The sequence below is a fragment of the Mauremys reevesii genome, linkage group 13 (assembly GCF_016161935.1).
Source record: "Mauremys reevesii isolate NIE-2019 linkage group 13, ASM1616193v1, whole genome shotgun sequence".
Taxonomy (NCBI): domain Eukaryota; kingdom Metazoa; phylum Chordata; order Testudines; family Geoemydidae; genus Mauremys; species Mauremys reevesii.
In genome coordinates, this window is record NC_052635.1 from 48,782,834 (window position 1) to 48,794,674 (window position 11,841).

The 11,841-nt window shown below is 55.1% G+C and overlaps 1 protein-coding gene across 2 annotated transcripts; it reads left to right on the top strand.

Moving 5' to 3' along the window:
* The first annotated feature begins 2,613 nt into the window (after nt 1–2,613).
* On the top strand, nt 2,614–10,924 carry LOC120380371 (E3 ubiquitin-protein ligase RNF182-like). Of its 2 annotated transcripts, none has more exons than XM_039498067.1 (2): nt 2,614–3,387; nt 8,777–10,924. In XM_039498067.1, the coding sequence occupies exon 2, from the start codon at nt 8,833–8,835 to the stop codon at nt 9,562–9,564; it is 732 nt and encodes a 243-aa protein (XP_039354001.1). In that variant the 5' UTR covers nt 2,614–3,387; nt 8,777–8,832; the 3' UTR covers nt 9,565–10,924. The 2 variants fall into 2 exon arrangements, with proteins under 2 accessions (XP_039354001.1, XP_039353999.1); XM_039498065.1 differs by lacking the exon at nt 2,614–3,387 and adding an exon at nt 8,030–8,085.
* Nucleotides 10,925–11,841: the final 917 nt, after the last annotated feature.

Here is an 11,841-nt window from a genome sequence, read left to right on the forward strand (position 1 = left end):
TTCTTTGTATTTGAGGAGAAAGGGGCAGAAGCACTCTGCATATGCTGGAATCTGAGCTACTGGGACTTCCAGAGGTCTTGGAAGAGGGAATTGCTATAGTTAGGCAAGAGGAGGAGAGGCCTGGATACAGTGTAGTTGAGACCATTGTGAATGAGATGATGTTAAGCCAGTGTGCAAGTGTAGGTGAAGATGATGTCAGGACTGGAGGCAGTGATGGCAAGCCACAGATGAGAGTGGATGGAGCTTGGCTTGGGGAGGCACCTGCCCAAGAGCAGCTTTTTGGGGTTTGGGACATTTTAACTGAAATGAGAGAGAGCCACAGATACGTTGGTCCGAGGGGCCTAGAGGGCAGTCTGGGAGGATTTATAGATTGATGGGGCCATTGTGTTTTATCTAATTTGATTTTCTGTATAATCCTGCATTAAACCCATAGCGGCTGGCTCAGCTAAGGTTTATCTTCTAGATGTAAAGACTCCAAATAATAGCGCATCCACCGCATCCCTAGGTAAGTTGCAGTGATTAAATCTCCTCTGTGTTAAAACGTGAGCCTCGTTTCCAGGCTGCTTCCAGCCCTTTTATCTTGTGCTGTCTTTGTCTGCTGGATTGAAGAGCCCTCTTCCCCATGTAGGTACTGACAGACTGAGCAAGTCACCTCTTAATCTTCTCTGATGAACTAAATGGATTGATCTTCTTAGGTCATACGCTGTAAGGTGTAAAGGCAGGTTTTCCGTTTCATTCTTGTAGCTCTTTTCTGAACCATTCAGACTTTTTCAGGATCCTTGTGTGTGGCCAGGAGAACAAGACAGTATCCAGTAATGAACTCACTAGGAGTCGCTGGAGATCCCTAAATATGCATCTGAGTATTGTCAGGATAAGGGGGTAGCTAAGGTAAAGGCAAAGATCAGGTGCATTGGGGAGAGGGTAGGTAAGAGAGCAGAGCGCCTTGTGGCTCTCTAGAGAAGGAGACAGTGACAGCGGTCTGCTTCAGGCTGAAATGTTTGGAAAATTTCAGCCAAAATGATTCAGCCCTTGAGCCCCTCCTAGTGCCTTCTCGACAGAGCAATCAAGCATGTTCCCTCCTCTCAGCTCCTACTGGACTGCACATGCACCAGCTCCACGAGTGACTGAGCATGATCCAGTACAGGAGTTTCCTGTAATGATTCCTCCCATCTGCTCCAGGCTGGGCACTGGAACTGAGAGCAGGGAGCCTCTCTCCTGTGCCCTTAATGATCCACCTGCAGGTGGCAGCTGTCTGATCTGAATGATGAGGGGACAAAAGCCAGATGAAAAGTAGATTGGAACCAGGAGTCTGGGAAGGATGCTTGTGCAAGGAGGCTGGGGAGCCAGTGTGGTAAATCGGGGGGACAAGACAGATCAGAAGATTTGGCAAGGGGGCGGGGGGAGGAATTGCAGGCTGGAACTAGGAACCAGTGGGAAGGGAGAGGAGAAGAGATCTGACAAGGAACTGAGATGCGAGAGAACTGGGATTGGCTGTGCAAAGAGACTGGACCCAAGGGCCGGGCAGGGCTTTGGGGAGATGAATGAGATTGGATTTGGAGGAAGTCTGTCAGTGGCAGGGGAAGAGATGAGGTGCCAGGAGGGGTATTGAGACTGGCTAAGATAAGGAAATGGAGTTGGAGGAGGGGGAGCTCTGATTGGTTGGGCTTTGGGACTGGGACCGGAGAGGCAAGGGGAATGAGCTGGGGACACAGTGCCAGGGTTGTGGAAGAGACAAGCTTAGGGAGAATGGGCTGAAGAGTCTCTGCACTACAGCACACTCCTCTACGGAGTGTGGCATGGACCCAAGATCCTCTGCTCTCTGCGAATATCTGAAACCCACTGGCAAAGTGTGACGCCCTTCCTAGTGCCGGGCCATGTGGAAAATGACAGCCCACTACTGCTGTCAATGACTCCGTTAGTTTAAGTGACCTGAGGTCTGTGGTGGATGTACAGGTTCTAGGCCTACTGATGAACCATGCCAATGTCACTGTCATGCCACATGATGGAATTTCGAGGGGGGGCTGTCCTGTTTGCTCTTTTAAATACCTAGGAAATCCCCCCCCCAACTACATTAAAAGAACATTAAGATCGCAAAGTCAAGCACTCTAAACCGAGTACATACCAGAATAAGGTTGCCCATTGAACTTAACTCTGCTCTCTTGGGCCATATGCATTATGATAAGTCTTCAATTACATGATCACATACTATTTTTTTCTGCAGGACCCTGCATCATTCAGTGTGCAGAATGGACCTGCTCTGGGGATAAATCCTACAGGTGTAGTGAAGGAGGCTGATGTGTCTGCCTCATTTGTTGCAGAAGTTGGAAGGTGTGTAGTAAATGAAGCAGGGAATTTCAGGAAAAGAAAGGATGGTCTCAGAAAGGACCATTTTGATCATCTAATCTGACTGCAGGCCACACAGTATCTCTCCCACCCACTCCTGTAATAGATGCCTAACCTCTCGCTGAGTTACTGAAGTCCTCAAATCATGATTTAAAGTTAGAGGATTCATCATTTTTCACTAGTTTAAACCTGCAAGTGACCTGTGCTCCACAGTTCAGAGGAAGGTGAAAAATCTCGTTTCTCTGCTATTCAGACCTGGAGGAAAATTCCTTCCTGACCCCAGATCTGGTGATCAGTTAGACCTTGAGCATGTGGGTAAGACCCACCTGCCAGACACGTGGAAAGAATTATCTAGTAACTCTCAGCCCTCTTCAAGGAGTGCCCCATCTCTGGCTGTTGGGGATATTTGCTGCTCTCAGTCACAGGTGGGGCACATGCCAGTGTAGGCAGTGCCATCATACCATCCGCATCATAATCGAGCTCAGGCTTGAGGCCAGTTACATTTTTTGCCCCCTCTGCTCCCCTTGGGAGGCTGTTCCAGACATTCACTCCTCTGATGGTTAGAAACCTTTGTCTAATTTCAAGCCCAAACTTGTTGGTGGCCAGTTTGTGTATCTATGTTTTCACATGTGGTCATTAACTGTGTTCCTCATTTTTTGGGTGTCTGGTGTGAGACAGTTGAGTCTGAATTGTAGGAGTGCAGTGCTCAGAGCTGAACGGAGGTCACGGGGAGCTGTGCTTTGAACAGAAACAGTGCTATATAATGCTAAGCACTCTGAAAAACCAGATACCAGTGTCTCAAATTGGGCACCCCAAATTAGTGGGAAGTTTTGACCTTAGTCTCCCTGTGCCTCAGTTCCCCAGCTAGGAAATGAGGATAATTATGCACTTATCTACTCCTCCTCAGCTTAGATGTTCAGTTCAGTTTCTACTCTTTCCCTCCTGTCCTCAGCATAGGCGTGCGCAGCACACGTCATTCGGGTGTGCACCCAGGGAATTTACTTTGTAGAGATGCTGATGCCACAAGAATAGATATTTACACAGGTAAGTCAGACTTGTCTTTTCCTTCGATGCCAGCAATGTCAGGAGGATTGCAAAATACACCCAGCAAATTACGGATTGATAATGGGACTCCCTAAGGTCAAGTGTCCCATTAGTAATGCCTTCAAATCTATTACATTTCTAATATAAAAAAATCATTCAGAAGGAGAGGTGTAGGAGGGTGGTGAGGGGAGTCTTGCATTGTCTTTAAATGGGTCTTGAATCTACTAGAATCCTGTACCAGACTAAAGGAATCTGATAGCGTTTAAGGCCAGAAGGGATCATCCAGTCTGACCTCGTGTAGCACAGGGCACCAACACCGCCCAGCACCCGCACACTAACCCAACAACTGAAATGAGACCAAAGTATTCAGACTATTATGTGATATAGGCAGAGAATAGGAGGGACCAAGATGCGCTAGTGCCAGAGCCCTCTGCAGTGGCAGGGAAATGATTCCTTGAGATAAACCCAGATAATCCTGGCAAGTGACCCACACCCACATGCTGCAGAGGAAAGTGAATAACCTCCAAGGTCGCTGCTAGTTCTGACAGGGTAAAATTCCCTCCTGAGCTGGCATATGGGCAAGAACCAGCCAGTCAAGCACCTGGGAGAGAGAATGCAGTGTCACCTCTGAGCCCAGGGCCTCCCCCAAGGTCCCATTTCCAGCTGTGACCATCTGTTAACGTGGTTTGCCCCTGTTTGGAGACTGTTCCAGAACCGCATCCCTCTGATGGTTAGATACCTACTTCCAATTTCCAGCCTGGATTTGCTCATGGACAGTTTATATCCATTCGTTGTTCTGCCTACATGTCATGTAGCTTAAGTAGCTATTCACCCTTCCTGGTATTTATCCCCTTAATGTATTTACTGAGAGCAGAAAACCCCCTGCAGCCTTCTGTTTGCTTTACTAAACAAGCCAAGCTCTGGGCCCCTCATTCCCCTGATCATCCTAGTAGATCATCTTTGCACCTGTTCCAGTTTATCTTTTTGGAACATAGGTGACCACAATTGTACACCGCTGGATTATTTTTTTCTCAGAAATTTGAAACATAAGCTTCCTCTGCTTGCTTTGATTTAGCATGTGAGCTTAGCCTACCTTCCTTTCCTGATTAAAGCTTTTGATACGGTCTCCCACAGTATTCTTGCCAGCAAGTTAGAGAAGCACGGATTGGATGAATGGACTATAAAGTGGATAGAAAGCCGGCTAGGTTGTCAGGCTCAACGGGTAGTGATCAACAGTTCGATGTCTAGTTGGCAGGTGATATCAAGCGGAGTGCCCCAGGGATCGGTCCTGGGGCCGGTTTTGTTCAACATCTTTATTAATGATCTGGATGATGGGATGAATTGCACCCTCAGCAAGTTAGCAGATGACACTAAGCTGGGGGAGAGGTAGATACGCTGGAGGGTAGGGATAGGGTCCAGAGTGACCTAGACAAATTGGAGGATTGGGCCAAAAAAAATCTGATGAGGTTCAACAAGGACAAGTGCAGAGTCCTGCACTTAGGAAGGAAGAATCCCATGCACTGCTACAGACTAGGGACCGAATGGCTAAGCAGCAGTTCTGCAGAGAAGGAGCTGGGGGTTACAGTGGATGAGAAGCTGGATATGAGTCAGCAGTGTGCCCTGGTTGCCAAGAAAGCCAATGGCATATTGGGCTGCATTAGTAGGAGCATTGCCAGCAGATAGAGGGAAGTGATTATTCCTCTATATAGGGCACTGGTGAGGCCACACCTGGAGTATTGTGTCCAGTTTTGGGCCCCACACTACAAGAAGGATGTGGATAAATTGGAGAGAGTCCAGTGGAGGGCAACAAAAATGATTAGGGGGCTGGAGCACATGATTTACCAGGAGAGGCTGAGGAACTGGGATTATTTAGTCTGCAGAAGAGAAGAGTGAGGGGGGATTTGATAGCAGCCTTCAACTACCTGAAAGGGGGTTCCAAAGAGGATGGATCCAGACTGTTCTCAGTGGCGGCAGATGACAGAACAAGGAGTAATGGGCTCAAGTTGCAGGGGGGGAGGTTTAGGTTGGATATTAAGAAACACTGTTTCACTAGGAGGGTGGTGAAGCACTGGAATGGGTTCCCTAGGGAGGTGGTGGAATCTCCTTCCTTAGAGGTATTTAAGGTCAGGCTTGATAAAGCCCTGGCTGGGATGATTTAGTTGGGGTTGGTCCTGCTTTGAGCAGGGGGTTGGACTAGATACCTCCTGAGGTCCCTTCCAACCCTGAGATTCTATGATTTATTTTTTTAAAGGCAAACACTTATTGACTATTCAATCATAAAGTTCATTATTTTTATTCATCAAACTAAAGAAACAAACTTATTTTTTTAATTAACAACTAAACTTTACTTATTTGCACTATCAGCACATTCATTATAATGTTTGTCTGCCCCTTTTCTTAACAACGAACCAATCCATATTTTAAAATTAAAAGGGGGTATCATACAATTGATTTAAAATGTAAAGCCACAGGCTTGTTATGCTATTTCAGTAGAGTACACACGACAAAGATTACAAACAGTGTAGACACTGCACTGGGCACGCCTGACACGGCCACTTATATAGGTCAAAGAATTTTCTAGAATAGTAGTTGAGGGGGAGGGAAGGACCAATGGTGGTGGGGCGCATGCTGTGAGCGAACGCAGGCTTTCTATACATTTCTACAACATCTATATTACGCTATTTGGCACTTACTACATAATACGACAATCCATACTTTAAAACTAAACGAGTGTATCATGCGATTAAATTAAAATGCAAAGCCACTTTTTTTTTTTTTGAGACATTAGGGCAGGGGTGGGCAAACTTTTTGGGCCGAGGGCCACATCAGGGTGGGCAAATTGTATACAGGGCCGGGGCAGGGGTTGGGGTGCGGGAGGGAGTGCAGGGTGTGCGGTGTGCAGGAGCGGGTTCAGGGAAGGGGGTTAGGGTGCAGAAGGGGTGTGGAGTGGAGTGCAGGCAGGGAGTTGGGGTGCAGGAGGGGTGCTGCTTGCAGGCAGGGGGCTTAGGGCAGGGAGTTGGGGTGCTGGGTGTGCAGGGGGCTCAGGGCAGGGGGTTAGGGTGCAGAAGGGGTGTGGAGTGCAGGCAGGGAGTTGGGGTGCAGGAGGGGTGCTGCTTGCAGGCAGGGGGCTTAGGGCAGGGAGTTGGGGTGCTGGGCGTGTAGGGTGCAGCAGGGGGCTCAGGGCAGGGGGTTGGAGTGCAGGAGGGATGCAGCAGGGGCTCAAGACCGGGGCTGGCTTTAGGACGATTCCCCTGATTCCTGTGAATTGGGCCCCACGCCTAAGAAGGCCCCAGAAGACAACTACTGCCGAGGAAGGACCCGCCACTGAAGTGCCGCCAGAAACAGCATTTGCCCACCCCTGCATTAGGGTGTGCCCGGCACACCCCGTGCGCACACCTATGGTCTCAGCATTGCTGCCTCACTAGCTTTGCTGTCTCCCTGGCAGCTGCACGGGCAATGAGGGATGTTCGCACTGCTCCCTCAGCCTCTGTCTGCTGTAGGGGTGACCCAGGGCTGTCAATCAGCGCTGGATTTCACTCCAACTGTGCGGCAGGGCTGATCTGGGGGTGAGCTGCTGCAGCTGCCCCTCTACCTGCGGGAGCCAGGCTGCCTGCCCTCCCTCCCGGAGCTGATCCTGGAGCATGAGGAGGAATTGGGTTGGTCTGAGCTCTGGCAGAACTCGACAGTCAAAGTGCGGTGTGCCGATGAGGAAAGGGGCCCGGGGAGAGAGCTGGGCCACAGTCCTGCCTCAGGCCTGGGGATGAGCTTGGATGCCACAGTGGTAATTACAGGCTGTAGGCAGGTTTGTGCTGGGTGTGGGGCTCTTTAGCTCCCTAGAAATCCCAGGTGCTTTGAGTGGAGTCTCAGTTCTGGGATCTATGCCCACGTGGCAGGGGTGTCTCACCTGAGCCCCCTTCCATTGTTGTCCCTGGTGGGGGCTCCCTGCAGCCAGGCGGGACAGGGCTTGGGTGTTGTAGTATCTTCCTGGAGCGGCAGCCTCGCAGGCCGAGAACCTCCCTTACTCCAGCACCCCAGAGCTCCTGGAAAGCAGCAAGTGTTGGACCCTCGGCCTAGGAAATGAAGAGGGTTTCTTCTGCCCCTGCCCCTAGGCTGCTGGAGTGCAGCTCTGAGGAGGGCCCTGCGGCCCTGCTCCCCTCCAGTGCTGCCCTGCGCGGCTGAGGCTGCCACAGCAGAGAGCTGGAGGGAGGACTGAGGCCCAGGGATTAGTCGTTATCAGCCCTGGCTCCAGCCTGGGGAGCAGCTCTGGGCTAAGCCCTGCTGGAGCTGCCCGCAGCGCCTCTGCTCCCGGCCAGCCCCTGAGCCGGGAAGGGCGGGGGTGGGAGCTGGGGTCTAGTTGTACAGCGCCTGGCACAGCGGGGCCTGGTCTGGGCAATACAAGTAACGGTTCAAGCGGCAATTTACCAAGGCCGCGGCCCCCCCGCCCGTCCGCGCTCCGGCGATGGAGGCGGGGCTGGAGCAGCCGGCGGGTGGCGGGGCGGCCCCTTCCCGGGGGCCGGGCCGGGCCCCCAGCCCTCCGCCCCTCGCTGCCATGCCAACGCCGAGGCGGAGGCTCGCAGGCTCCGTGCGTCCGCGGCTGGCTGCGCGCCGGGCCGGGCCGGGCAGGGCTCGGCCGGCGCCACGGGGCGCGCACACGGCCCCGGCCCGGGACCCGCCGCCGCCCGGGCTCCCGGCGAGCAGGTGAGCGCCCCGGGCCCGCGGAGGGAGGCGCCGGGCCGGGCTCCCCCGGGCTGCGCGCCCTGCCCGGCTCCGGCTCCGGCGCCGCGTCCGGGCGTCTCGGGCCTCTGCCTCCCTCCCCACGGGGCCCGGGTGCCCGGCGCTGCCGCCCTCCGGCCCAGCGAACGGCCTCGCCCTTGGCTCGGGCTCCTGCTTTGAGCTGGGAGGCTGCAGCCCCAGCGTCCCGGGGAGCCGGGCAGCCCCCAGCCTGCTGGGCACATGCCTGCGCTGCAGGGTCCCAGCCCGGGGCGGGCAGCGCTGGGCCCTGGCTGAGATGGGGCGGCTGATCACGGCCCCCACAGCCCCGCTGTCAGGATCAAACCCCGGCGGGAGGGGGAAGCTGCGAGCCTCTGCCCGTGGCTGCTGCAGCAGGTGCCAGCTCTGATGTGCACACCTGCCAGGAGGCCGGGGCCTCCCCCCAGCCCAGGCGGGATAGGGCAGGGGCCGAGGGGAGGGCTCGGCTCGGCTCACCATCCCCACCTCTCCTTGGCTCCCTGCGCTGCAGAGCCCCTGAATTGCTGCCCAGAACGAGGCCCCTGACCCTGTTTCTAGCCTAGGGTGGCTGTGCTGGAGGCCCTGAGGGCGGCAAGCAGGGCACTTGGGACTCTGCTTACAAACCCTTTCTTCATGGAGGTCTCCCCGTGCCTCTCCCCAGGCTGGGCTCTAGGACCGTCTCTCCAGGAGCTCCGAGCGGCTTCAGGAAGAGAGACCATGACCCACCAGGATGGCGAGCTGGAGAGATGCCAGCCGCCGACATTCCCAGCGCACGAGCTGGAGTGCAAGATCTGCTACAATCGCTACGACGCATGGGCCCGCAAGCCCAAGCTGCTCAGCTGCTGCCACCGGGTCTGCGCCAAGTGCCTGCGCAAGATGGTGACCATGGGGGAGTCCTCGCCCCGCCTGCTCAGCTGCCCTTTCTGCCGGCAGGAGACCCAGGTCCCCGAGGAGGATGTGCAGCTGCTCCAGGATGACAGCAAGGTGCTGGCAGTGCTGACACACCACGAGCGGGCAAAGAAGCGAGGCACTCTGCCCTCCCCTGAGGTCATCCTGTGCCCCAGCGTCCTGGAGCCCTCCCGCAGCTCCTCTGACTGCCTGGTCATCACCATCCTCGAGGTGCCAGAGGACGTGGCGCCCCCCGAAGGCCTGGGCATGCTGGACCTGATACGCCTGTACCGCCCCGCCAGCCTGGACTCGCTGCCCTGCCGCGGCCCCATCCAGCAATGCCGCGCTTGCACCTGGCATGCCATACCCCACTTCATCCTCTGGATGCTGTGCCTCATCTACTTCAGCTCCCTGCCCTTCGGCATCTACCTCCTGCTCATTGAGCGCCACAACCTGGGCATCGTGCTGGTCAGCCTGGTGCCCTCCACCCTCATTCTCTGTGTCTTCTACAGCTTCTGCCAGTGTCTGTGCCGCGAGATCTTCGAGTTCCCCTCCACCTGAGCCTGCTGCTCCCCTGTGTCCTGAAGGCACCAGGCACTGGCCCTGCACAGCCTGGACCTCCCCGAGGCTGTGCCCTGTGCCTGGGGCCGGCCGAGAGCATCCCCACTCAGGGCTTGCCAGCCCCCACAGTTATTGCAGGGAGACGGGGAGACGTCAGTGTGGGAGGGTCCAGGTGCCGGTGAGCGACTGGTTGGACAGGCCCACGAAGCGAGTACTGAGTACCTGTCGTCTTCCCTTGCAGAGAGGAGATGTACTACAAAGCCGTGCACAACACTGCTATCATCTTCCTCCAAAACAACGCAGGCTTCACCAAGTGGGAGCCCACGCCGGAGCGGCTGCAGGAGCTTGTCACAGCCTATAAGCACTCGGGACGGACCCTCAGTTCCACAGGTTCCTCCTCTTCCTCCTCCACTTCTTCCTCAACAGCAGATAAAGATCGGGAGACGGGCGGAGAGCAAAGCACCAGCCGGGAGACCAATGCCAATTAATCTGCAGAGGGCAGTGTGCGGGGACAGGCAGCAGGGGCGAAGGTAACAGTGCTCCAGAGGAGGGGAGGTTCGATGTGGCAGGTGGAGAGACTGCTGGCTATGCAGTGCCGTGCCAGGCCTGGGGGACTCTCTTCAGGCAGCTCCACCCTGCTTGCTTTCCTCTGTCAACCTGCAAGGCCCCTTTCCTCACCAGAGTCGAGGGAGATTCCCTCGCCTTATGCCCTGTGGGAAGACAATCGGTTGCTGTCCTGAACAAGGGGCAAAGAAGCCAAATGCCACAGTCATAGGAAGAGTCTGCAGCCCCTTCAAACACTAAAACTCTGAGGAAGAGGCAGCTGGAGCTGGGACGGCTGCACGGATGAAGGACGGACGGACGGACGGACTGACAGAGCTGTGGCCTAGAAGGTCCCTGGCAGCTGGCTGAAGCCTGTCATTTCCAAGAGAAAAGCCGGCAGGGTCCAGAGGCTCTTCCTGCCGGCCTGGCACCACCAGCCCAGCTCCGTGTCCATAGTGTAAATAGTTCTGTCCGTGGCGACCATGCTCCCTGCAGGGTTTGTTTCCATAGCATCCATGTTTCCTTTCCACATGTGCGAGTTCCGTGTTTGCCGAAGCTGTTTACCGTATACAAGAAAAGCAGAGAAAAGGAATTTCATTTTGTGTGTAAAAACGTCTTTGCAGCTGTTTTGTAGTCGTTGTGGTTTTTACCCAGAGCCCGCTGGGCTTTATTTAACCTCCTTGGGTTTTGTTTTTTAAAGGATTAATTTAACACCGCTAACCGTTTTATTACTTTTATCAAAGAAAGCAAAGTAAAGTCTATTTTTGATTTTTGTTTCCTAGTTCTTAGGGACATTAAAAACCAGCATTACAGCTCCCCTTGGTGTCGGTGCTGTTCCTCATCTGTGGGGCCTGGGACTGTCTGTGGGGCCTGCCCTGCCCGCCCTCAGATTCACCCTCTTCTGCTCTCTCCTCCTGTGCCCCTGAGCTCGCTGACCTGGCTGCTGGAGCATGCGGGGGATGGAGGAGGAAGCCCCCAGCCCATGTGATCATTATGTTTTGGAGCATCTTCCAGTGCAAACCACAGGCCAGTTGCTAGCCGTGTCTGCCTGCTTGTTACTGGTGCTGTTGGCCTGCCAGGCCCTTCTGCAGAGGGGTGGGTGGGCGCGTGCCCTGCTGGCTTTGGGTCTCTCCAGCATCTGCATGGTCTCCATGGTCAGCAGCAGGGCTATAATCTAGACCCATCCTGTGCAGTAGTGGACTGTTCGCTGCAGTAGCAGGAGGGTTTATAGCCCTGGTGAGCCACGCACGGCCATGGAGCTGTGGAGCCCGGCCCCGGAGAACTCAGCTCTGGAGAACTCAGCCCCGGAGAGCCGGGCTCCGGAGAACTCAGCCCCGGAGAGCCGGGCCCCGGAGAGCTCAGCTCCGGAGAACTCAGCCCCGGAGAGCCGGGCCCCGGAGAACTCAGCTCCGGAGAGCCGGGCCCCGGAGAACTCAGCCCCAGAGAGCCGGGCCCCGGAGAGCTCAGCTCCGGAGAACTCAGCCCCGGAGAGCCCGGCCCATGGCCATGTTTGCACTCCTGCTCTCCAGGGCAGCGCTCACCACTGCCAGAGAAACTGCAACTGCAGGCAGCCCGAGCCCTCCTGGGCCCCCCTGCTAGCGTCCTGCAAGCGCAAGGACAAGGCTCAATGCCAGCCCCATGGCGTAACCCCCAAGGCCACTAGTGGGGAGCCATTGCCGAAGACACCTGGGTGCTGGGAGGCCGCTTGTGAGTGGCTGTTCCACAGGCTTTTCC